Below are 27,868 nucleotides of genomic sequence, written 5' to 3' on the forward strand. Positions count from 1 at the left end.
TATATACCCGTAGGTGGAATTGCTACATCATATGGCAAGTCCATTTTTAATTCTTTAAGGAACTGCCTATTGTTTCTCGCTGCTAGCAGCTACACCATTTGCAGTACATAAGGGTTCCAATTTTTTCACGTCCTCTGCAATAGTTGTTATTTTGTTTTTTGATAGTATCCATTCTATTGGGTGTGAGAGGGTACAGTGTCTTTTTGCACTGATTTGTGGTTCTTCACCTCTTCTAGATGTGAGCCCTTTATCATTTATACATGCTGCATGTATATTCCCCCACTCTGCCTTGCTTTCTCTCTCTTCTCTCCCCTCCCCTCCACTTCATAAAGGTATGATACCTTTAAAGGTATCTTCATGAACAGCAGTTATTTATTTTAATGTAGCCCAATTTATTAATCTTTTCTTTATGGGATATGTGTGTCTGTGTGTGTATGTGAGTGTGTGTGTGTGTGTGTGTGTATGTATGTACGTACGTGTATGTGTGTATGTGTTTTTGTTTAAGAAATCTTAACCCATCCCTAGGTCAAATGAAATAGTTGCCTATATTTTTTTCTTTTTCTTTTTGTAGAAACAAGGTCTCACTATGTTGCCCAGGCTTGTCTCAATCTCCTGATTGCAGGAGATCCTTCTGCCTCACCCTCCCAAAGCCTTGGGATTGCAGGTGTGAGCCACCATGCCTGGCCCCTATTTTTTTTTTTCTAAAAGTGTTTTTCTAATTTCATATTTAGATCCTCAATCTGTCTGGAAATAATCATGTAAAATCTTTTTATTTTGAAATAATTTTAGACTTACAGAAAAGCTGAAGGACTAGTACTAAGAATTCCAGTATACTCTATCAAGATTCCTCATATGTTAACCTGTCATGATTATCACTTCCCTGTATATACCATGTATACACACATAGTTTTTTTGGGGGTGGGGGGGCTGTTTCAGCATGAACTATAGACATAATGCTCCTTTACTGCTGAATATTTCAGTGTGTATTTCCAGAAAAACAAGGACATTCTTTTTTATAACCATAGTAATAACATTGATAGGATGCTAGTATCTAATGTATAACCGTTCATTAAATTTCGCCAGTTGTGCTAATTTCAGATATAGCAAAAGAGAAAAAAAATCTGTTTTCTGGCCCAGTATCCAATCCAGGATTATGTATTGCATTTAGTTGTTATGCTCCTCATCCTCTTTAAATTCGGAATAGTTTCTCACTCTGTCTTTTATCACCTTGACGTTTCTAAAGAGCGAAAGGCAGTTATTTGATAGGCTGCCCTCCAGATTTGGGTTTGGTAATATTTCCTTGTGATAAGATTTGGGTTATGCATTTTAGGCAGGAATACCACAGAAGTGTATGGAAACAGATAGCTTCCATGTTTTCCATTGTGGGGGATGTTAACTTCCTTTGGCTAGGTTTCTCCACTGTCAGGTTACTGTGTTCGCTCTTGTAATTAGTAAGTAGCTTGTCAGAGATACTTTGAAACTTTGTACATATATCTATCCTTTTTTTACTAGACTTTTCACCCTGGTTTTAGCATTTTTTTGGATAGTTCTTTCCCAAATCAGTTAGTATTGTGATTTTTGCCACATGGTAATTTTCTAATTCCGTCATTCCTTCTACGTGTGTTAGTTGGCATTCTGCTACAAGGAAGAGTTTTTACTTTCCCTTGGTTTATATATTCATTTATATTATTGTAAATTCATAGATTCTTAGTGGAGTATAAATTATTAGGATCATTTAGTTTTATGCCTAGATTATCCCTGATTTGTCCACTGGGAGCCCATCAAGCTGGTTCCTGTGTCCTTTTGACATGTTCCTATTACTCTTTGAGCACTTACTTCATTTCTGACGTAGTAAGTTTTGTACCTTTTCAGTCCTAGCCCTAGAATCAGCCATTTCTTCAAGGAGGCCTTGTTCTTTTTAGTGGAGGATAGTACTTAAAAACCAAGACCTGGAGGTTAGATGTGTTCATTGCTTTTGGGACACACACACACACATGCACATATCTATGTCAATTTCTGTATCTGTATCTATTAAAATGTGTGAGTTCACACTGATATTTCCAATTCCATTGACTTAAAAGGTTCATAATAGCCTTTCCACATCCTATAATTGTAATCCATTTATCCAACACTGAAATACCTGGCTTCTACAGCCTATATTTACTTATTTTCTCCACCCTAGAATGTATAGAAAATAGTTTTAGAATTATCTGTACAACTGTGAAAAACAGTTTATCAACTGAAGTTCAATTTTTTTTTTCTTTTTGAGAGTCTAGCTCTGTCGCCAGGCTGGAGTACAGTGGCGAGATCTCGGCTCACTGCAACCTCCGCCTCCCGGGTTCAAGCGATTCTCCTGCCTCAGGCTCCTGAGTAGCTGGGGTTACAGGCACATGCTGCCACACCCAGCTAATTTTTGTATTTTTAGTAGAGACGGGGTTTCACCATGTTGGCCAGGCTGGTCTTGAACTCCTGACCTCGTGATCTACCCACCTCGTCCTCCCAAAGTGCTGGAATTACAGGCGTGAGCCACTGCAACCGGCCTGAAGTTCAATATTTGCATACTTTTGTCTTTGGCTTGAGAGTTTGAGGATTTATGGTCAAAATACTACTGTGGTGAAAAAATACTTGGGTTGTGTTGTTCATTTGAAATACAGTTAGTCTGTTTGTTCTATCCTATTCCATTTTAGGTTTTTCCTATCTTTATTTAAATTTTATTTATTTGTTTATTTTCAGCATATGAAACACTAACATGGCTCCACGAGTCAGAACTATATGAGAAGATATGTTCAGAAAAGTGCCCCTCCCCTCCCCTGTTCCCTCTTACGCAGTTCCCACCCATCCCAGAGGTTAACAGGCAATTTAGTTTTTGTTTATTCTTCTCATGTTTCTTTTTGCATAAATGAGCAAATACACATTTTTTATTTCCTTTTTTACACAAAAGGTGGCAAAATATATTCTTTTGCACTCTGTTAATCTTTTCACTTAATGTACTCTAGAAATCTCTCTCCATACCAATTGGTAGCAGTCTTTCTTATTTTTTGTTGCTGTTTAATACCTCATTGTATTCACTAAAGTGTACTTCATATGCTTTCCTGTGTATATATAGGCATTTAAGGCGTACCAGTATTTTGCAATAAAAAACAATGCTGCAGTGAATAATTAGCCATGTGCATATGTATTTTTGTATTATTGGAGGTGTATCTTCAGGTTAAATTCCTAGAAGTGAAGTTGCTGGAGAGAAGGTAAATACATGTGTAACTTTGTTAGATATTGCATGATTCCTTTCATAAGGCTTATGTCAAGGTGCATCCCATCAGCAACTAAGGAGAGTGCCTGTTTCCCCATATTCTTCCCAAAAGAGCATGTTTACCAGTCTGTTAAGTGACAAGTGCTGCTTAATTTGCATTTCTCTCATTATGAGTTAGGTTGATCATCATTTTCTCTCTGTGTGTGTGTGTGTGTGTGTTTGTAAACTGATTGTGTGATTCATTCATTTTGTTCATTTTTCTGTCTTTTTTTTTGGTCTTTTTCCCCTCAATTTTAAAGCATTCTGTGTTAGGGACCTCATTTGTTTGTGAGATATTGCAAATATACTTTCCCAGTTTTTTATGTTTTAAAATTCTATTTATGATGGTTTTTTGGTTGTACAAAACATTTTAACATTTTTTTAATTAAAAGGATTTTTTATTTTTAAGATTTTAATTTTTATGTAGTCACATCGATCAAGTCTTTGTTTTATAATTTTAGATTTAAAATCGTAGTTAGAAAACGTTGGACTTTATGTTTGATATGGTGTGAAATAGGTCTCAGCATTTATTTTTGCCCCCTTGGTGTATACACTTGACCTAGCACCATTTTCTGGAAAACTCTTGTTTTCTCCCTTGCTGCCTTGGTTATAAATCAAGTGTCTATAAATATGCAGTTTCTTTATGGACTCTGTTTCACTAGTTTATTCTTGTTCCAGTGCTGTACTGTCTTAATCATTATAAGTGCAAAGTTTATGATTTGGTGCCCTTATGTGTATTTAACTTTGTCATTAGCCAAAGGCAAATTGTAACCAGAGAAGTGTGATGAGTAGTCCACTTTGACATGACAATGTAGGGTGGTTTTCAATGTAATTATTATCAAATGGAAGAATTTAACTTACGGAGGAAGAAAGATTAGTTCAAAGATAATTTTACTTTTATTAGCAGGATACAAAAGAAGATTGAAAATATAAGAATGTGTTGAGTTTACTTACTGGCTATTTACTGGCTAAGAGAGGAGGGACAAATTGGCAGGAAAGTGGTATGACTTTCATTGTGTGACTTCGGCATCATAGTTGATGGCCAGTTTTTGTGAACAGAAACAAGTCTTAAAAGTATGAACAGGCCAGGCATGGTAGCTCACACTTGTAATCCCAGCAGTTTGGGAGGCCGAGGTGGGCAGATCACTTGATGCCAGGAGTTCGAGACCAGCCTGGCCAACGTGGGAATACCCCATCTCTACTAAGAATATAATAATTAGCTAAGCATGGTGGCACATGCCTGTAGTCCTAGCTACTTAGGAGGCTGAGGTGGGAGAATCACTTGTACCCGGGAGGTGGAGATTGCAGTGAGCCGAGATCATGCCAGTGCACTCCAGCCTCGGTGACAGAGTGAGACTTTGTCTCAAAAAAAAAAAAAAAAAAAGAATATGAGCAGTCCTTGAAATTAATGCAGTGTTTCCCTCTCTTTTTATGTATTCTAGATTTCATAATGTAACAGCCCTTAATTACTGGAGTTGAATTCTGTTTAATTCATTGAAAATATTTATCCCTTTTTCTGCCTCTTTTTTTGGGGGGCGGGTGGGGACAGGGTCTTACTCTGTTGCGTAGGCTGGAGTACAGTGGCGTGATCACAGCTCAGTGCAGCTTTGACCTCCCGGGCTCAAGCGATCCTCTCACTTCAACCTTCCCAATAACTAGGACTACAGGCATGTGCCACTTTGCCCAGGTAATTAGTTTTCAAATTTTTTGTAGAAACGGAATCTCCCTATGTTGCCCAGGCTGGTGTTGAACTCCTGGGCTCAAGTGATCCACCTCGGCCTCCCAAAATGCTAAGATTACAGGCATGAGCCACTGTGCCCAGCCTTTTCTGCCTCTTTTTAACCTAATGGTACTGTATTAGAACTTTGATAATTGAATAACAGAAATATGCTTCATATGGAGTCACTGACATTTAGAACTGGAAGAGACTTTAGAGATTAGTTACTTATGAACTATCTTACCTTGTAGAAATGAATTCAGTATGATTATCTGAGAGAGGGCATGGTTCCAGATAGAAGATAGTGTAAATCAGTTGGCTAACTCATGCCAAAGAGAGAAAACTTTTGGGTTCTTTTGTTAATAGTTTTTCTCTTTTTTCCCCCCACATATCTTTAACTGCTCTGTGTTCCCTTCATTTCTAGGAGAAGTAAAAACGTTTCTTCACTACTTTTTAGAATAATAAATTTACAGCCAATTTATTATCCATAGTGTTTTTTAAGGCTCATGTTTTTTAAATTGCCTTTATAAAATATAAATATTGCAGATGGTCTTTCTCAAGTAATAACGATCATTTAGACAGCAGAACCCTTTCTCAAACTGTAAAGCCTCTAGTTTTTTATTAATATATTATGCATGTTTTAGAAAATACCTCCTTTCAATTGTGACTAAAATTTGATTACTACAGAATTATAAGGTAAAAAAGATAAATTTCAGAATAAATTCTTTTAGATACTGGCCTCATGATGGAATCACTTTAGAGCAGTGAAGATTATTTGACTCTCAAGGATATTTCTTTCTAGAAATTGCAAGATGACACTTCCTGTGGCATTATAGGACTTTCCCAAGATATCATGTGCTATCCCCCATCATCTGAATCTGGCATATGTGGACACATAGCAGGCTTCCATAAAGTCTTTGATTGCATGTACGAGTTTATTATTTTAAAAAGAAGTACGTGATTGTTTATAAACCTATAAAGAAGTTCTGTTTCTGTAGGACAGTATGGTGTGCTGCTTACTACCTGTCAGATAGTTTTGGTAATAGGGCTCTTGAACTTAGTATAAAAGTCATGAGCTTTGTTGAGTCTCAAAATATCTAATCTTGCTTGATCTAGTAAATTTGTTTTTATTTTCTGTTGCCTCTAGACCAAGAGCAGTGATGACCTTTTAGCTGGAATGGCCGGAGGGGTAACGGTGACTAATGGTGTTAAAGGAAAGAAAAGCACCTGCCCATCTGCAGCACCTTCAGCATCTGCCCCTGCCATGACCACCGTGGAGAACAAATCCAAGATTAGCACAGGTAACGGTGACATTCAGTCTGAGACTTCAACTGCTTTTTTGTTTGAATGGGCATGATGCATTGGTGTTTACAGTGTTCCATCTAATTATAGGAAATTTTAGACATACAAAAGTAGATGGATTGATATTTCAGCCCAATACGCTCATCACCATTATCAACTCACAGCCAGTTGTAACTCCTGATACCCACCCTTCCCTCTTATTATTTTGAAGCAGATTCTGGACATCATATCATTTCATCCATAAATACTTTATTATCTTGGAAAGAGAAGGATTCTTTTTTTTTTTTTTTTTTTTTTTTTTTTTTTTTTTTTTTTTGAGACAGAGTCTTAGTCACGCAGGCTGAAGTGCAATGGTGCCATCTTGGCTCGCCACAACCTTCGCCTCCCAGGTTCAAGCAATTCTCCTGCCTCAGCCTCCTGAGTAGCTGGGATTACAGGCATGCGCCACCATGCCTGGCTAATTTTTGTATTTTTAGTAGAGATGGGGTTTCACCATGTTGGTCAGGCTGGTCTCGAACTCCTGACCTTGTGATCTGCCTGCCTCGGCCTCCCAAAGTGTTGGGATTACAGGCATGAGCCACTACACCTGGCCAAGGAGAAGGATTTTTTTTTTTTTTTTTTTGAGACGGAGTTTCGCTCTGTCACCCAGACTGGAGTGCAATGGCACGATCTCAGCTAACTGCAAGCTTCGTCTCCTGGGTTGACGCCATTCTCCTGCCTCAGCCTCCCGAGCAGCTAGGACTACAGGTGCCCACCACCAAGCCCAGCTAGTTTTGTTTTTTGTATTTTTAGTAGAGACAGAGTTTCACCGTGTTAGCCAGGATGGTCTTGATCTCCTGACCTCGTGATCTGCCCGCCTCGGCCTGCCAAAGTGCTGGTATTACAGGCGTGAGCCACCACGCCCGACCGGAGAAGGATTCTTTTAAAAATATAATCATAATACCATTATCAGTCCTTGAAATAACTGATAATCATTCCTTAAATCATAACTTATTCAAAGAGTATTTAAATTTCCAACAGTCTTATAAATATTTTTGTTTTATTTACCGTCTATTTTTATATTTGGATCAGGACTCATGTAGGTCCATATATAATTGGCTGATGTGTCTCTTAAATCTTCTTTTTTAAAATCCATGGGTTTATCCTGGTTCTTGCAGTTTAATTTTTGTGGAAGCTGGTCATATGACCTATAGAGTTTCTGAGCATGTGGATTTTTATATCGTAATATCCCCATGATGTTTTTGCCCATCACCCTTTATTGTCTGTATTTATTGTAAATGGCATTGGAGCCTTATGGGACAGATTCAGGTCCCCTGTCCCCCCATTTTGAAAACAAAACAACCAAAATACAAGACTCCTTCATAGGCGGTGTTGTGTCCACCCATCAGGAAACACATAGTTTTTGATTGTCCCTCTTTAAATGATGTTAGAAGCCTCTGATGATCAGTGCCTAGATCCATTCATTCTAATTCTGCCATCTTTCTTCATTCAGTAACAGGTATTTGTTTTTAGATTTGATGGAGTTGATAAATTATCCTACAGTCCAAGGAGTAATGCTCTCATATTTTACTTCTTACGTTTATAGAAAAAGAACTTTAAAACTTCTAGTAAACATAAGATAAAGTGTTTGTAATAAAGCTTATGAAGGCAAATTGTAAAAATTACATCAGATCCTTTTCTGTCATCGTAATTTAGGCTCTTAGCCCCTCTTGTGTGTATTAGACTCTCCTAGCCCAGGATTACCTACTGTCTTCATTTTTGCTTTGGCTTTATGCAGATTCTTCCTTCCATTTCAGATTGGGCCCCCCTGTTAATGATAATAGGTGCGATTAACAGGAAGGAATATTGAAGTCCTTGCTTTCTGATTTACAGGCATGATTTCATTTTATCCTCATCTGTAGTCCTGTGAGAACTAGTATCCTCATTTTAGAGATGAGAAAGCGTAAGTGTCTTGGCCAAGGCCATGCATTCATTTGCTCAGTAAATATTTATTGGGGATCTGTTTTGACAAGGCCACGAGGCTGGTGGTGAGGCAAGGTCTTTTACTCCCAAGCCTGGGGTCATCACCACATTTAACATTGTAGCTTATGTGGTAGGAAGGTAATTAAATACTCTTGCCATTTGCATGTCTTCCTGTTTCCTGCCTTTAGAATTGTACTGGGAGAGATTCCATGTGTTTGTATACTTAGTTTCTTACTGACTGATGCTGCCTGACCTCAGGATTCAGTTGTCACCTCTCTGGATTAGCTGCCCCAGTATGGCTTTGTACGTTTATTTTATTTTGCTGGGGATGTCATAACAAAATACCACAGACTGGATGGCTTAAGCCACAGAAATTTATTTTCTCAAATCTGGAAGCCAGAAGTCTGAAATGAGGGTGTTAGCAGATTTACTTTCTCCTGAGATCTCTTTTTTGTCTTGCAGATGGCTGCCTTCTCTGTGTCTTCACTGGTTCGTCCCTCTGTGTGTGTGTCCTCATCTCCTCCTCTTACAAGAACACCAGTCGTGTTGGATTAGGGCCCACCCTAATGACTTCATCTTACGTTAATTACCTCTTTAACTTCATTATCCTGTCTCCAGGTGCAGTCACATTTGAGGTTTTGGGGTTAGGGCTTCAATATATTAATTTTGTGTGTTTTGTGCGGGCACAGTTCAGCCTATAACAACATCCTTATTCTTCAGTTCATCTGCTCTACCTTTACCTCCTCCAGTGACTTTCCTAAGACTGTTTGATTTCCATGTATCAATTCACTTGTCTTTACCTCAGATTATTCTGTCTACTCATTACAGTAATCCAGAGAAGAATTTTTCTTCTTTTATCTTTCAAACATGAACAGATTTTCTTTTTTATAAGGATTTTTGATTTAGATAAGGATGTGGTACCACTTGCAGAACTAGGGAAAGGAATTAATGTTGGGGAAAAAAGTTACCCCAGCCAGGTGCGATGGTGCACGCCTGTAATCCCAGCACTTTAGGAGGCCAAGGTGGGCAGATCACTTGAGCCTAGGAGTTCAAGACCAGCTTGGGCAACATGCCCAATGTGGTGAAACCCCGTCTCTACAAAAAATACAAAAATTAGCTGGGTATGGTGGCGTGTGCTTGTAGTCCTAGCTACTCGGGAGGCTGAGGTGGGAGGATCACCTGAGCCTGGGAGGTAGAGTTGCCGTGAGCTGTGATGGCACAACTGCACTCTAGCCTGGGTGACAGAGCCTCAAAAAAAAAAAAAAAAAAAAGAGTTATGCCATCTTTTTCCATTTTTGGCCTCCGTATACAGTTGTTTATCCCAGTCTGGTTACTCTTGCCTTTGATATCTGTCACAGATTTCTTGCCTCTTCTCTGTTCTTACTGCCGCCCCTGAATGTAGGACCTCTTTCACCTCATTGGTCTACCTGCCCACATTCCTCCTCTGCTGCTCTGCTTTCTTCCTTATGTATTCCACTTAGAATCTGTATTAGTCCATTCTCATGCTGCTGTAAAGAACTGCCCCAGACTGAGTAATTTATAAAGAAAAGAGGTTTAATTTACTCACAGGTCCACAGAGATGGGGAGGCCTCTGGAAACTTAGAATTATGGTGGAAGGGGTAGCAGACACATCCTTCTCCACATAGTGGCAGGAAGGAGGAGAATGAGAGCCAAGCAAAGGGGAAGCCCCTTACCATCGGCTGTCATGAGAACTCACTATCACGAGAACAGCGTGAGGGTAACTGCTTCCATGATTAAATTACCTCCCAACAGGTCCCTCCCAAAACACATAGGGATTATGGGAACTACAGTTCAAGATGAGATTTGGGTGGGGACACAGCCAAACCATATCAGTATCCTCTAGATTAATTTTCATAAAATGTACTTTTCCTTACATTTCTTTCCTACTCAGAATCATTTATTGACTTAGTGTTACTCACTGAATTCTGCCTATCTTTTGGGACTCTATATGAACATTCCCCAGCAGCTTCCGTTAACTGTGTGACTGTACTTTTCCTTTCTGTGTGCCATGTTCACTTCTGCTTCCTTTCCTTGTCTGTCTTTTTGCCAGCCTGAATTCCGCATCCTCCTGTATACCTGTGCTGTTAGTGGCTATCTCCCTCTATCTGTGGAGATCATTTGCTCCCTGTTACCTCTACAGCCTGGATCCCACCACCTAATGAACCAGCAGGGTCTTTAAAAATACTTATTGATTAGATGTGGATCTTATTTTTTAACATAAAAATTCGTTATTTCTTAAGTATTTACAGGTATTTAAACATATTCCTGGCCAGGTGCGGTGGCTCACGCCTGTAAGTGCGGTGGCTCACGCCTGTAAATTCAGTGGCTTACGCCTGTAATCCCAGCACGCTGGGAGACCGACGCGGGCAGATCATTTGAGGTCAGGAGTTTGAGACCAGCCTGGCCAACATGGTGAAACCCTGTCTCTACTAAAAATACAAAAAAATTAGCCAGGCATGGTGGCACGCTCCTGTAATCCCAGCTACTTGGGAGGCCGAGGAAGGAGAATCGCTTGAACCTGGGAGTCAGAGGTTGCAGTGAGCCGGAATCGCTCCACTGCACTATAGCCTGGGTGATGGTCTAGAGAGACTCCATCTCAAAAAAAACCAAAAAAACAAACAAAAAAAACTTCCTGTTCTTTTTGTATTAAACAAATGATTGTGTCAGTTTTCACAGGTTTAAAATTTTAGTAGTTAAGTAATCATGTGATTCACATAGATTTGATTGACGCATCATCATTATTTAACATTAGTGCTTCGTTGTTTTTTACATTTAGAGAGACAGTATAACATACTGGTTAAGGTGCAAAATCTGGAACCAGACTGCCTGGGTTTCAATTTTGGCTCATCTATTTATTACCTGTGACATGTTGGCAAATTATTTAACATCTGTGTCTGAGTTTCTTCATCCGTAAAACAAGGTGATAATAGCACCTACCTCACGTCTTTAATGAGGCTTATATAAGTTAATGTATGTGAAGTGTTAATGTATTTGTATAACCAAGTGCTAGGTATGTGTTAGCTATTGTTATAATGGTTACTATTTATGTGGCATTTTATGGTGTTAAAACTTTTTTGCATTTACTTTGGTCAGAGTAAAATTTTTGTGTTTTTAGTAGGTAGCTTAGATTTTTGGTTTGCCCAGAGACTGCTTTTCCCTTCTTGCCCACCTATGGTCTCCCTTCACTATCTGTGTACAGTTAGTTTACCACCGACTGGCTAATCCTGGAGTCATCTTCGCCTGTCTTGCCCTAGAATATTATGCCTCTGGCCAACTGGTTAAAACCCCACTTCTGGATTCAAGTTAATGTATATCATTTAAATAACAGCTTTGTAGAGATGTAATTCACATTCCATAAAATTTACTCTTTTAAAAACGTGTAAAACAAAGTGTATAACTTATTTCTCCTTGATAATTAAAAGATGAATGATCTTCTGGTTTTGAAGAAATTGAACTTTAAAGTAACAGACTCTAAGGCAAGATTATTGTAGATCTAAATCATTGTGTAGATCCTGGATTTCATCTCATTACACCTGGGGCAGGAACTGTGTATTCTATGTAGCCTTTTATTGCTGACATTTTTGCCTTACATTTTTTGTATTAAACACATAGGCACAGCTTCTTCAACCAAGCGGAGCACTTCTACAGGTAATAAAGAATCCAGTTCTACTAGAGAAAGATTACGTGAACGTACCCGATTAAACCAGAGCAAAAAACTACCTTCTGCAGGTCAGGGAGCTAATGACATGGCATTGGCCAAACGTTCCCGCAGTCGAACTGCTACAGAATGTGACGTTCGTATGAGCAAGTCTAAGTCAGACAATCAGATCAGTGACAGAGCTGCTTTGGAGGCCAAAGTGAAGGATCTTCTCACGCTGGCAAAAACCAAAGACGTAGAAATTTTACATTTGAGAAATGAACTGCGAGACATGCGTGCCCAGCTGGGCATTAATGAGGATCATTCTGAGGGTGATGAAAAATCTGAGAAGGAAACTATTATGGCTCACCAGCCGACTGATGTGGAGTCCACTTTATTGCAGTTGCAGGAACAGAATACTGCCATCCGTGAAGAACTCAACCAGCTGAAAAATGAAAACAGAATGTTAAAGGACAGGTTGAATGCATTGGGCTTTTCCCTAGAGCAGAGGTTAGACAATTCTGAAAAACTGTTTGGCTATCAGTCCCTGAGCCCAGAAATCACCCCTGGTAACCAGAGCGATGGAGGAGGAACTCTGACTTCTTCAGTGGAAGGCTCTGCCCCTGGCTCAGTGGAGGATCTCTTGAGTCAGGATGAAAATACACTAATGGACCATCAGCACAGTAACTCCATGGACAATTTAGACAGTGAGTGCAGTGAGGTCTACCAGCCCCTCACATCGAGCGATGATGCGCTGGATGCACCATCCTCCTCAGAGTCGGAAGGCATCCCCAGCATAGAGCGCTCCCGGAAGGGGAGCAGCGGGAATGCCAGTGAAGTGTCCGTGGCTTGCCTGACTGAACGGATACACCAGATGGAAGAGAACCAACACAGTACAAGTGAGGAACTCCAGGCAACCCTGCAAGAGCTAGCTGATTTACAGCAGATTACCCAGGAACTGAATAGTGAAAACGAAAGGCTTGGAGAAGAGAAGGTTATTCTGATGGAGTCTTTATGTCAGCAGAGCGATAAGTTGGAACACTTTAGTCGACAGATTGAATACTTCCGCTCTCTTCTAGATGAGCATCACATTTCTTATGTCATAGATGAAGATGTAAAAAGTGGGCGCTATATGGAATTAGAGCAACGTTACATGGACCTCGCTGAGAATGCCCGTTTTGAACGGGAGCAGCTTCTTGGTGTCCAGCAGCATTTAAGCAATACTTTGAAAATGGCAGAACAAGACAATAAGGAAGCTCAAGAAATGATAGGGGCACTCAAAGAACGCAGTCACCATATGGAGCGAATTATTGAGTCTGAGCAGAAAGGAAAAGCAGCCTTGGCAGCCACGTTAGAGGAATACAAAGCCACAGTGGCCAGTGACCAGATAGAGATGAATCGCCTGAAGGCCCAGCTGGAGAATGAAAAGCAGAAAGTGGCAGAGCTGTATTCTATCCATAACTCTGGAGACAAATCTGATATTCAGGACCTCCTGGAGAGTGTCAGGCTGGACAAAGAAAAAGCAGAGACTTTGGCTAGTAGCTTGCAGGAAGATCTGGCTCATACCCGAAATGATGCCAATCGATTACAGGATGCCATTGCTAAGGTATTGTTTAAATAGATTAAAATGTTCCGGACAGCATTAGGCAGCTGCCATGCACAGTGTTTACTGAGAACCTGGGTTACTGGTTTGGTTTGGTGTGTTATTAGCTTTTTTTAAAAACTGATATTTTTAAAACTTGGGAATGGTTTCCTTTTATTGGAATAGTGTGAAAAGTATTCTTAAGATAATGTCACTTTCTCTCACTTGTATTTTGTTTCTGTTTTCCTGCCTGTGAGAGGATGTGGCTGGTATTACAGCTAAAACCAGAATTTGTCCCTAGTTCTGAGTATTCCTATGGAGCGGGTCATGAAATTTTACCTCCCCCCACCTCATCTAGAATCTGTTTTGGTGTAATATAGGTGGAGAGTCAGTATTCCAGTCTGTAGCATCAGCAGTGCATGTTTCCTCTTATCTTGCTATAGTAATAGTTTTTCAAATAGAGATCTGTTGAGAGTTAAAAAATATTTTTGGCATATAGAGGCTCCTGTTTCTCAGAGGCCTGTGATTTATTGCTGGCAGGGACCTTAGCAATTATCAGTCCAGACCCTTGTTTTACATGCCTCCAGCATAATAGTGAGGACTCAGTTGGAACTGCTACCCAGGGCCACTGGCATTCTGGCCAGGGATCTATCTATACCCCATGTGGTTGCTGATGAACTGTTTATTTCCATGAGTTATTCTAGTTATACTAGTTATTCTAGCTTACATTTTATTTATTTGTTATTTTAGTGCAATGATTTTAAAATAAATTTTCATATATCTTTGGCCAAAATTTAAGTAATTTAGATTTTAGGGTTTTTTTAGTGATCACTTTTAAAGTTACAGTTTAGGAGATTTGTATTAGTTCTTGGCACATACATGTTGAGAGGCTACTGTGAACTAATACTTTTGTAAAAACACTATTTGAGAATTGTTTTCCCTTTTTCAGTTTGATACTGGAACTGTCACAAATATGACATCATTTTTGTTAGGACAACATGTTAATCATTAAACAAACGTACATGCTTTCAGTCCAAAGTTAGGAGAAACGAAAATTTCCAAAGTTTCCTTGTAAATAATCAGGTTAAGTTCAATGATACATCAATATAATTTCAGTCAGTGTTACAGCAACAGTTTAAGTATATTAGATAAAATCTTACCATGGAGTGCTTTTTCATACTTTTTAACAGTTGTTACACAGGTTGTTTTAGTTTATCCATAGTGCCTCATACTTAGCTCCCCTTGGAAACTGTGTGTACCTCAATTCTGGAACGTACCTTAGAACAACTCTTAACTTTTCTAAATCTGCATCGTCAATTTTACGTAGGTAGAGGATGAATACCGAGCCTTCCAAGAAGAAGCTAAGAAACAAATTGAAGATTTGAATATGACGTTAGAAAAATTAAGATCAGACCTGGATGAAAAAGAAACAGAAAGGAGTGACATGAAAGAAACCATCTTTGAACTTGAAGATGAAGTAGAACAACATCGTGCTGTGAAACTTCATGACAACCTCATTATTTCTGATCTAGAGAGTAAGTGATAAGAACTTTTCATTCTTTTTTGTCCTACTCTTTTAAACATGCAGGGATAATTTGCATTTAGTAGTAAAATAGGGCTGGGCACGGTGGCTCATGCCTGTAATTCCAGCACTTTGGGAGTTCAAAACCGAACCAGGCTGGGCACAGTGGCTCACACCTGTAATCCCAGCACCTTGGGAGGCCAAGGCAGGCAGATCACTTGAGTTGAGGAGTTTGAGACCAGCCTGGCCAACATGGTAAAACCCCGTATCTACTAAAAATACAAAAATTAGCTGGGTGTGGTGCCAGGTGCCTGTAATCCCAGCTACTTGGGAGGCTGAGGTGGGAGGATCGCTTGAACCCAGGAGGCGGAGGCTGCAGTGAGCTGAGATTGTGCCAGTGCAGTCAAGCCTGGATGACAGAGTGAGACTTTATTTCAAAACAGAAAAGAAAAAGTCACAGATTGATCCTGTGTCGATGGTAACTGCCTGGCAATATCAGCATGATTGATGGAGATATAACCAGAGCGAGAATGGATTATTTTTTGTCAGAGAATAATGGGGTTCATAATCAATAATGGGACTCAAAAGTTATGAACCCATTGTTAAATGAGTAGGGCAGTGCCCAGAGTTGTTCAGAACAAAGTTGGTCTAATAACATTGAGAACAGCAGTTTGCCTGATCTCTAGAATAAAAATAACATTGTAAAAATTGAGTTATAATTTGTAATTTAAAAATAGGAAGATCATAGTAGTAGTTCTTTTCCTTGGTCGACTTGGATGTTGCTTTTGAGTTGAAGACAGTAGATGGCAGTGTCCCTCACAGTAGGAACACTGAAGAGGAAGGAAACTGCTGTTAGAGGTTCGAGAGTTGAAGAATAATGCTGCTTTCTTGTGTGACCACAAATCGTGCTAGATGGCAGTTTTGCAAACTAGTCTTCACAACAAGAACTCAAGCACAAATTCCTTTGTTTCCAGGAAAAAAAAAAACATTCCATTTCAGAGTAAAAACGTAGTCATGATTGTAGAGATTGTAAAGTTTAAATCAAATCCCTACAGACACTTCTAGTGCGCTTTATTCTGTCTGAGTATTTCCACTGGCTGCCACTTTCCCTTTTACTTAAATGGATTTATTTATTTATTTATAAGAGGTGACAGTAATAAAAATGTAGTGCCGGGGGCAGAAAAACACCTTTTAAAGAACAGTGATTATGTGAATTCTGTGGCCATGAATGAAAAAAGGTCAGTAAAGAGAAAAAGAGCAAAGGAATGAATGCAACTTGAGAATTTATGATCAGTCTAAGATGACCAGGTAGCTTAAAATGTCACCTGAGAATCAAAATGCCAAATGTTAAAAGTGAGCTGTCCTGAGATTTGCTGTCACTTGTCATGTGTGTATTATGTTTAACAGTAAGTAGACGTGTCATGTCCTTTGTGACAAGAAAAAGAAAACAATTTTTAGCAAATTTCAAGAGAAATTACACTCCTAACATTTTTTGTTTGCTTGCCTGTTTTTTGCTGTTTGTTTGCTTTTTTGGGATGGAGTTTCATTCTTGGTGCCCAGGCTAGAGTGCAGTGGTACCATCTTGGCTCACTGCAACCTCTGCCCCCCGGGTTCAAGCGATTCTCTTGCTTCAGCCTCCTGTGTAGCTGGAATTATAGGCGCCCACTACCACACCCGGCTAATTTTTTATTTTTAGTAGAGACAGGGTTTCACCACGTTGGCCAGGCTGGTCTCGAACTCCTGACCTCAGGTGATCAGCAGATATTACAGGCCTGTGCCACCACGCCTGACCGCCTGTTTTGATTATGAAATATTTCTTGCATATAAATTGATACAATGTAAATGAAAGGTGTAACTCCCAGTGTTTTCAACATTAGAAATTTTTCAGCTTCTGTCCTTACTCCTCGTCTTACGTCCAAAACCCTGAATTTGTCTATGTGTGAGGTTGCAAGGAACCAAGTTCCCTTGCTGATTCCAGAGCCATCCTTGCCTCCAGAGATAAGGATCAGGGCATTAGACTCGTCTACTCAGCTTGGTGTCTGCTTTACCCAAACCAGATTAGATGGCCTGTTTGACTCTTCGTTTGCAGGTTGAGTCTGAAGTACCTTATATGTGAGACAGGCTTTAAAGTTTAATCTTTTGCTTATGAAGTCATCTACCCTTGTTGTCTCAACACAAGACTAGCCTTTCTGTCTCTAAGAGGATGAAGATTATATCTTTCCTTTCCTTTACATCTTAAGCACTTAGAAAAAAGCCTGGTACAAAGTTGGTACATATGACACATTTATCGAATTAAAGAGTAAATTTTGAACCTTTTTATTTCACAGGACCTGACTTTGTTACACAGTTTTGGGGTAGTGAATGAGAGCAAGTTAACTACTGGCTACCAGAATTGCCCCTGCCGCCAACGTTTTATCCCATTTATTTCTGATCCAGCTTTAGAAAATACAGCATTATTATTTATTTGTAATAATTATTATTCCACATATAATTGTTGTAAATATTCTAGGCTCTATGTTGTTAAAGTGAATTCATGCCATTTAAAAATACCAGAACACTGGCTGGGTGCAGTGGCTCATGCTTGTAATCCTAGCACTTTGGGAGGCCGAGGCGGGTGGATCATGAGGTCAGGAGTTCAAGACCAGCCTGGCCAAGATGGTGAAACCCCGTCTGTACTAAAAATACAAAAATTAGCTGGACGTGGTGGCAGGCGCCTATAATCCCATCTCCACAGGAGGCTGAGGCAGGAGAATCGCTTGAACCCAGGGGGCAGAGCTTGCAGTGAGCTGAAATCACGCCACTGCACTCCAGCCTGGGCAACAGATTGAGACTCCGTCTCAAAAAAAAAAAAAAAAAAAATCAGAACACACATATACCAACATCAAATGTAAAGCATAATGGCAAAAAAATTTTAGAAGAGAAGGTTCTAGTGGAACAGGGATAAAGAAGATGATGAGCCATCTAAGAAAGAAAGAACATCAGCATACTCATACTTTAGGGTCCTAATTAAAAGCCAATAAAGTGTTAGCTAGAGGAAGAATTTTTTGAATACATGTGTCATTGCAAGCAGGTGTTCACTATGCCTGAATTCCTGCTACTAAGTATAAGGAATGGGAGAGAATGTTATTTACCCAGAAACACTAATGTCTATAGTTATGTTTTCCCTAATGATAAATCGTTAAGTTCTGTCAATAGGATACTTATTTAAAAAAAAACAAAAACCTAGGTAATGATTTCAGCATTACTTTTTATTACTGCTACCATTAGCTGGCACATTTATAAATTTATTCCATTTTAAAGATACCATATTCCAACTACTGAGTCTGTGAGGTCATCACATGGCTTCTTCTGCCTTTGAAGTGTTTTTAGTCTAGTGGTCGAGACAGATGTGTCGAGATGTGGTAATATTGGCGGCAACATGGTACAAGGCTGTGTAAGACACACTTGGAACACACACAACAGCCAGGGATCTACTTGAGTGGGGCTGTAGGTAAATCAGGGTAAAGGATTTGCCACCAGTTGTGTAAGTACCCTTTCTTGCCCTTAACCAAAAAGTGATTGGTTCCTGAGCTGTCAAAGTAACACAGCCGTAAGCGGTTTACTTAGTGGCAGCTATCAGCATAGCACCCTCCTAAGTCATTTATCTCTTATGCATGGATTTTAGAGTAGAACTTCCAAAGAGAAGGTGACTTCCCTTTACGTTTCTGGTTCCGGGGAGACTAGCCTGTGCTACACTTTCATCCTTGTATCCTCACTCTATCTAGAATGGTACTTTGCATCTTATTGGTGGTGCTCATTGAATGTTTTTAGAGTGAATGAAATTGTTCTAAGAAAATTCACATTATCGGATAAATAATTGAGGAATTATTGATTTACTTTATAAATATATTCTTTATTTTTTTAAAAGATTTTTATAGGATTAATTGAAACAGCAGCTACCCTGAGTATTATATTTTTTACTAATTTTGATTTTACTAATTCACTTCTTTTCTGGAATTTATTCCAGTGTGTAAGGAAAGATATGCTTATATAAATACTGCAGATTAATAATACTTGCGATTAAAAGTTCATATTGTAGTCACAGTCAATATTGTTTTGATTGGTTATGTACCAACAAAGTGAATTTCTAACGGTTTTACTTTTTGTTTCAAAATTAAGATACTGTGGAAGGAAGTGATTTAGAAATTGTGATTTTTAACTTGATATTTTCCAAAGAAAGTAATATTTGTTATTACTTGAATTTAACATTTTTTCTGTTAAAGTTTTGTATTAAAATTTTTTATAGTCTTTGGACAGGATAACTTTTTTTGAATGTCATATTTAAGTATCCCTTTTCTTTGTATTATTACTCTGAAGATTGTTGTGAGAATAGATATTTAAACTTTGGTGATCTTTTCAGATACAGTTAAAAAACTCCAGGACCAAAAGCACGACATGGAAAGAGAAATAAAGACACTCCACAGAAGACTTCGGGTAGGATAAATCTTCATGTATTGTCTTGTTAGAAAACAGTTTTCTGAAATCTGAGGTGTAGTCATTGACCATGTTATCATTCATCTTAAGTTTTGGATGCAGTGATAATACTGGTCCCATTGGGCTTTGGGCAGAAAGCAAATGCTATCATTTCAAATTGGGATTGGTGCTAGATTTTGGGTAGAAGAATGTACTATAGGTTGAGTACCCCTAACCAGACATTCTGAAATCTAAAATATTCCAAAATTTGCAACTCTTGGAGTGATGGCATGATACTCAAAGGAAATGCTTATTGGAGCATTTTGGATTTTGGATTTTCAGATTTGGGATGCTTAGCTGTTAAGTATAGTGCAAATATTCCAAAATCCAAAGAATCTTAAATCTGAAATGCTTTTGGATAAGTGATACTCGACCTGTAGAAATTTATGGGTAGTAATTTTAGAAAGATAGATTTGGGGAAAAAGTGTAAGAAAGGTTATTAGCTTTTGGTTATAAGGTGCCCCAAACTAGTCTGTTTTCATACAAGTTTTCTTCATTTTGTGGCCATAATCCATCTTGCCAACAGCAATGCAGCCATGCTGCAGGGAGTAGGGAGAAAGCTACTCAGTCGTTTGGGTCATACCGCAGTTGCTCAGGCTGCTTTCATGGTGTAAGAAAATTGCTTTAGGGGTGTGGGGGGCGTGGGGCTCAGGCATGCCCCAGCTATGGCTCTGATGGAGGTGAGTCCCAGGGAGACTTCCCCACCCGGCCACACCCGCATCCTCCATGACTGTGGGAAGCAACAGACCACGTAGTTCCTTACCGCCTCTTTGTATAATTTTGCCTGCCTATATTGAGTTTAGTGTTTTTCTTCTGGCTTCCTCTTCCTCTTCCTTTTCTTTTGATTTTTTTTTTTTTCCTGTTAGATTTTGATGTCAGGGTATTTATAGTTTTTCACTGTATGGTTCACATACCATTTATATACCTTTTTATGCTTTTCAGAGGTAAACATCCATAAATTCTGGATGATGTTTATTTTCATAAGACTTGCTTTGAAACTTGCATGAAGAAGGGAAGCTTGACATTATTATCATTAATATCTGTTGAGCACTCTGAGTACTTGATGCCTCAGTAGGCAGATCAGCTGGAAAATCTTTTCCTTATTAAGAACAAGTTCACTAATAATAGTTGCATTGCCTGTTAGAAATAGATAATAGCAATTCTCTGGGATTAAAAAAATTAATCATCATTTGGAAGCATTAGTGCGTTATAGCAATCCAATCATAAACAAATTTTATTGCTTTTAAATCTTGATTGCTCTCTTTTGGAAATAAAAAGTTAGTTTTTTAATATAGGAAGAATCTGCGGAATGGCGGCAGTTTCAGGCTGATCTCCAGACTGCAGTAGTCATTGCAAATGACATTAAATCTGAAGCCCAAGAGGAGATTGGTGATCTAAAGCGCCGATTACATGAGGCTCAAGAAAAAAATGAGAAACTCACAAAAGAATTGGAGGAAATAAAGTCACGCAAGTAAGTTCTGAGAAACCTGTTGTGTACTTATGTTTCAGTAGAGAACACTTAAATCCCAATTTTTGATGTGGTGCTATGGAAAAAATGTGGAGTTTGATACTTACTGAGTTTGGATTTGATGGAAGTTACTCAGCTTTTCTGGGCCTCATTTTATGGCACATGTAAACTAGTACCATCTATGTGGATCTTTCAGAGTTGTCAGTATCAGTGATCCACAACTCTGGAGGGAGCCAGGATGGTCTCTCACATGATTCTCCTTTCCCCCAGCCCCACAGTCCAGCCCTGTTAATTTTCTTTAGATTGTAGCCTCATGATTAAGTATGTAGACTCTGGAGACAGACATTCTTGGCTCATGTCCGGCTCTGCCTCTTACTAGCTGTAATCTTGGTCAGGAATCTTGACTTCCCTGAGCCTCAGTTTTCTCATCTTTAAAATGACACAATACTACCTGCCTTAACAGTGTTGTCATAAGGATTAAATAAGATAATGCCTGCCAAGTGCTCAGGGCAATGATCAGTATACTTTAGCTGGTATTTTTGGAGACCCAAGTAAAGAATGCAAAGTGAGTTTCTCTCTATCACTTACTTGAGGAATTTTCACTTGTTTTATCTTATAATCGCATGAATCTCCACAGTAGGTTTTTTTCCCCCATGTAACATAGACATCATTGGAAACTGATGAAAATTATTAGATGAAATGACAGTTGTGACATGTGAGCTCCACAGTGAGACTCCATCTGAGAGTAGGGGATAGTATTTTTGTGTTTGAGGTTATTACTAAGAATTTGATTATTCCTTAGTTTGAGTAATTATTAAGTGGGCATAGGAAGAAATTTAGAAAATATATCTTTAAAAAATGGTCTTATTATTGCCTTGCTCTAGTAAATGGCTCAGAGAAAAGTATTGCTAAGCATTTTTCATTGGATTCCTTAAGCAGAACATGGAATGAGACAGATTATTGTTTCTCTACTAGTATAAAACATGTATTACATTACTTTTTTCTCTATATTATTAAACGAATAACGTATCAGAAATGCTTCATTCTATAGTTATCCTGAGTGAATGAAATTCTACTGTTAAAGTTTCATTCCTTTGGATCTCAAAAATTCATAAGACTTTGAGACACATGTTTTTAAAATGCTTTCTGAAAGAGGTAGCATCTTGTAGGGCAGTGGTTCTCAGAGTGAGGCCTGCAGATTCCTGGGTGTCCCTAAGGCCCTTTAAGGACTCTGTGAGGTCATACTGTCTTCATAATACCATCACGTTGTTTGCCCTTTTCACTGTGTTGACTTCTAAACTGTTAGTGAAAAGCAAGTGTAAACTGTTGATGAACCAAGGTCTTGGCAATAAATTGCACTCATAGTCATTATACTCTTCACCACCACATACTTGATTTTTTTTTAATGTAGGTTTCACTTAAAGATGTCCTTGGTAAAACAGTAAATTATTAATTTTACTAAATCCCAGTCCTTGAGTACACTCTTTAGCATTTTGTGTGACAAAATGGGAAGTACAGAAAAAGCACTTCTGCTTTATGTGCTATACTCAAGACTATACTGAAGAGTGAGGTCACGTTGAGGAAAGTGCTGTGATTAGTTTGAGCTGCTTTCTTTTTTCATGGAATGCCATTTTTTTACTTGAGAATGACAGACAAACTGTGCATCATTCAGACTTTGGTATTATTTGGTGGGTATTTTGTGAAAACAATTAAGACAGCCTATCACTTAAAGGAAAACAACTGACAGTATTTGTTGCCAGTGATAAAATGTGGGCTTTGAAGTGAATGTTAGGATTTTGGAAAATTTGTTATTTACCATTGGTGAGTTTGGCAGCTTCCCATAAAGTGTCTTCTGATGAGATCATTGTGACTTAAAAAAAATGTATAATGACAGAATTTAGAAAATCTGTCTAATTCAGTGAACCAGTATTTTCCTTATAGCCAGTCTGTGATGTTAAACAAGATTGACCAGTGGATTTTAATGGGCAGAATAGGAAAAGTTCACTTATATGGTTTCAGATTCCACATTGGAGCTAACTTTTAAGTTACTACTTGTTGCATTTTAGTGCAGTTATCAAAGAAGAACAGCTACAGTTATCTAAAAGGCCTATTAAAATCTTCCCTTTTCCACCTGCCTTATCTATGTAAGACTTGCTTTTTTTATATCAAAATAGGTTGAATACAGAAGAAATGAGAGTTTAGCTGTTTACTCTTAAGCCAGACATTAAAGAGATGATTTAAAAATGCAAAGCCCTGTTACTCTTCTTACTAATTTTTTTTTTTTGGTTTTGGAAAACTTAGTTATTATTCATAAAAATATATTAGCCCTGTATTTATTTTTATTTTTAGATGATTAAATATTTGTATATATTCTTAGTTTTAATGTAATGGAAGACAGCTCTTATAAACAAAAGCTTTTTGGGGTCCTTACTCATTTTTAGGAGTAGAAAGGGGCTCTAAGACCAAAAAGTTTGATAGTCACTGTTATAGATTCTTTATTAAAAGTTCTAATCAGCCGGGCGCAGTGGCTCATGCCTGTAGTCCCAGCACTTTGGGAGGCCTAGGTGAGCGGATCACCTGCGGTCAGGAGTTTGAGACCAGCCTGACCAACGTGGAGAAACCCAGTGTCTACTAAAAATACAAAATTAGCCGGGGGTGGTGGCACATGCCTGTAATCCCAGCTACTTGGGAGACTGAGGCAGGAGAATCACTTGAACCTGGGAGGTGGAGGTTGCAGTGAGCCGAGATGCGCCACTGCACTCCAGCCTGGGCAACAAGAGCGAAACTCCATCTCAAAAAAAAGAAAAGAAAGTTGTAATCATGACAGCTAAATGACCTTAAGAGCCTGTGGTACATCTTGAGGCAAAATACTGTCAGAAGCCAAATGGCCACCAAAGACAGATTTTTCCTAAGGACTGGCTTAATTTTTATTCACATACTTGATAGTTATATGACATGTACAAACTCTGCAATTGTAATCTCATTCCAGATGAAATAATTCTGTGTTAGTCAGCGTAGTGAATTTAGAATGGGCCAGAAATGAAATGGAATTGATTTTTTCAAATGACTCAGGATGCATCACACTGAGCTTCTAGGGGACTCATGTTACTAATATGGGTCTAGGCTTTTTTTTTTCTTTGTAGAATTCTATTTGAAGTCTACACCACTTGCCTTGTTTTTATTTTTATTTTTTTAAAGAGTGTGGGCTAAGCATGATGTATTAGCTGGAGCCAGTATAAATTAATATTATACCAGTGTAAATTAATATTATATAGTTATCAGGTACTGGTGAACCTCCAGACTCCTGAGAAGGGCCTTCTCGGCAGCACAGGACCTGGAGAGTCTCAGCTCTGAGCCAGTCTACCTCCTTTTTTACTGCTAATTGATTACTGATGTCCTTACCTTACACTTACTCAGATGAAAATGGAATTTGATGGTTGCTTAACTTACTTAGGATAACCTGATATAAAAATTTCAGTATCATTTCCTGGTATTTACCAAGCAAATGAGAACATTAGACCAGGTAATTTACTAAGCTCAACTGATACAATTTTTTTAAACTGATAGTTTTTTGTTGTTGTTGTTTTTTTTTTGAGATGGAGTCTCGCTCTTTCGCCCAGGCCGGACTGCAGTGGCACTATCTCGGCTCACTGCAAGCTCTGCCTCATGGGTTCACACCATTCTCCTGCCTCAGCCTCCCAAGTAGCTGGGAGTACAGGCGCCCACCACCGCACCTGGCTAATTTTTTGTATTTTTAGTAGAGATGGGGTTTCACCGTGTTAGCCAAGATGGTCTCCATCTCCTGACCTCGTGATCCTCCTGCCTCGGCCTCCCAAAGTGCTGGGATTACAGGTGTGAGCCACCGTGCCCGGCCATTAAACTGATAGTTTTTAATGCCTTTCAGCTGGGAGGGGAAAATGTGTATGTTCTAGTACCTATGTAAAAATGCTCTGATTTCAATATTATTTTCAGGCAAGAGGAGGAGCGAGGCCGGGTATACAATTACATGAATGCCGTTGAGAGAGATTTGGCAGCCTTAAGGCAGGGAATGGGACTGAGTAGAAGGTCCTCGACTTCCTCAGAGCCAACTCCTACAGTAAAAACCCTCATCAAGTCCTTTGACAGTGCATCTCAAGGTAATTAATTTCTCCTACATTGTGCCTACTGCATGCGGTTGTGTTTACTTACCTTATATTCTCTGGTCTGATTTGGTATTCTTTACTGTCTTACTCTTAGTCCCATTAACTTTCATATAGTATTAATGCACTAGACTTAACAGAAGGTGATATTTAATAGAAGGTTTGAGATGTCTTCAGCTTCAGAGGTGTTAGTCTTAGACAGAAGCCTGAATCCCATGCAGAGATGTGTCTTCTCACCCTCGGTGGATCACACACATTCCTGTTACTTTAAGTATGTTTTCTATGCCTGAGAACTTCCAGATGTATAACTTTAGCTCTTCCCTTCCTCTGAACTCCTCAGTCATGTCTATCCAGATGCCTACCTGACATGGACCCTCAGGTGTCTCCTGGACATCTGAAGTCCAAAAACCAAACTCTTGTCTGCCATCTTCAGCCTTCTCCCCATGCATCAATGGCAGCATCACTCAACCCAGTTACTTAAGCCAAAAGTCTGGGGATCTTCCTTAATTTCTTGTTCTTTCTTACCACTACATCTAGTCCATTACTAGCAAATTCTGTTGATACAGCCTACATCATGGATATCTTTGCTTTGTCTTCTCTCCATCTCTAGCGGCACAAGCTTTAGTTCAAGCCACCATCAACCACTAATTTCAATAACCTCCAAATTAATCTCCCTGTTTCATCCCATGATAAAAAGATCTTTTCTTGTTTAAAATCCTTCAGTTGCTTATTAATAGTTGAAATGAAATTCAGATTCCCAAATGCCTCCATGGTCTGACCCCTGCCTACTCTTTGCCTCAGATGAACCACTCTTCCCCCACTCACTATAGTCCTACACGGCACTTCAGGTTCTGAATCAAGCTGGGCCTTCTTTCATACAAGCTCTAGAAGGCTTACTCTTCCCACTTTCAAATGACTGACTTGTTTTCATCTAACTTCCTCAGCTCTGGGAAAGGAAAAGGGACGTGGTTTTTTCAAACAGTTAATTGTAATATGTCCTGAAGCTCAAATTTTTATCTAGAAATTCTTTAAACTTTATTAACAGGCTACTAGAATCTGTATTCTGTGATTATACACAAATGAGTTTTCATTGACTTTAAAAGCAGAGCAAAAGTCACATGTATACTCCTACACACTGTTGGTGTAGACATTCTGGAGGACTGTTAGGCAACACCTTCCAGTTTAAAATGCCGTATTCATAGACTCTGAAGTTGTTATACTTAGTACTGGCACAAGTATTATGCATAAAGATGGTATTATACATAATACCATCTTTATATGTATTATGTATAATATAAGATAGTGTTATGTATAATACTATCTTTACAGACTCTGAAGTTGTTATACTTAGTACTGGCACAAGTATTATGTATAAAGATAGTATTATGTATGAAAAACTCTATATGTGTATGTATACATATGTATACATATACAGAGTTTTCAGTATAGCATTGTTTGGAAAAATGGAACACCTAGAAATTGCTTAAATACCTACTAAAAGAATTAAGACAGTTATGACCAATTAATACAGTAAAATACTATGCATATTTTAATAAGGATGACATAGATCTCAAAGTACTGATGTTAAAACATGTCTGTGATCCTTTATTCAAGTGTGCCACCTGAGCAGTCGCTCTGTGCGCTGCAATCCTTTATAGTAAATTGCAGGCCAGTACATATATATATATATGTATATATCTATATATACCTATATGTGTGTGTGTACATATATAGTGTGTGTGGTCTTGTTTTTTTAAGGTACTTAGATAACTAAATGTTTTTGCATTTAAAGTGCAAGAAAGATGTACCCAAAACTGTTGTTAGTGGCCACCTCTGGGTAATATGATGGGGTAAGATGAAAGGAGAACTTTAAAATATATATGCTTTGAGCTGACAAGTGCCTGTAGTTCCAACTACTTATGAGGCCGAGGCGGTAACATGCTATCACTGCACCTGTTAATAGCCACTGTACTCTAGCCTGGACAACAGAGCAAGACTCTGTCTCTAAAGAATAAAATATATATATGCTTTGAAAATCAAATTGATAATGGAATGTCTACATTAAATTAAAATTATACACCTATTCAAAATGTTAGTAAAGCATGCTTTAATGCACAAAACTGCTTCATACTAATGTTTTTTAAAAGCCTCATGTTATTTTATAATAAAATATATGTAAATGACCCAGCAATTCTACTCCTAATTATATATTCAAAAGAACTGAAAATAGATAATCAGACAAATACAGTCCCTGACTTAACGATGCTTTTAACTTTTGAGTTTTTGACTTTACAGTAGTGCCAGCGATACACATTCAATACAGCATTCAGTAATTTAAATGAGTTATTCAACATAGCCATTTATTATAAAATAGGCTTCATGTTAGATGATTTTGCCTAACTGTAGGCTAATGTAATGTTCTGATCTTGTTTAAGGTAGGCAAGGTTAAGCTGGGATGTTCGGGAGGTTAGGTGTATTAAATGCATTTTTGACTGGCTTATGATGGGTTTATCAGGACATAACTCCATCATAAATCGAGAAGCATCTGTGCTTGTACATAAATGTTCGTAGCAGCTCTGCTTACAATAGCTAATAGATGGAAGTAACCCAAGTATCCATGCATTCGATGAATGGATAAACAAAATGTGGTATATTCATACAATGGAATATTATTCAGCCACAAGAAGGAATGAAGTAGTAACACATACTTTAACATGGAT

At 38.5% G+C, this 27,868-nt stretch overlaps 1 protein-coding gene across 20 annotated transcripts in view; it reads left to right on the top strand.

The window, feature by feature from the left end:
• Positions 1–27,868, top strand: part of SPECC1L (sperm antigen with calponin homology and coiled-coil domains 1 like) — a 148,732-nt gene that overhangs the window by 37,256 nt on the left and 83,608 nt on the right. For 15 of the 20 annotated variants that reach the window (XM_063807479.1, XM_054675346.2, XM_054675349.2 and 12 more), the window contains 6 exon segments: positions 6,151–6,304; positions 11,901–13,531; positions 14,835–15,042; positions 19,429–19,502; positions 20,837–21,012; positions 24,982–25,145. In XM_063807479.1, the coding sequence (XP_063663549.1) occupies positions 6,151–6,304; positions 11,901–13,531; positions 14,835–15,042; positions 19,429–19,502; positions 20,837–21,012; positions 24,982–25,145 (2,407 nt within the window). 20 annotated transcript variants of the gene reach the window in all.

Source organism: Pan troglodytes, chromosome 23 (genome assembly GCF_028858775.2).
Source record: "Pan troglodytes isolate AG18354 chromosome 23, NHGRI_mPanTro3-v2.0_pri, whole genome shotgun sequence".
NCBI classification, from domain to species: domain Eukaryota; kingdom Metazoa; phylum Chordata; class Mammalia; order Primates; family Hominidae; genus Pan; species Pan troglodytes.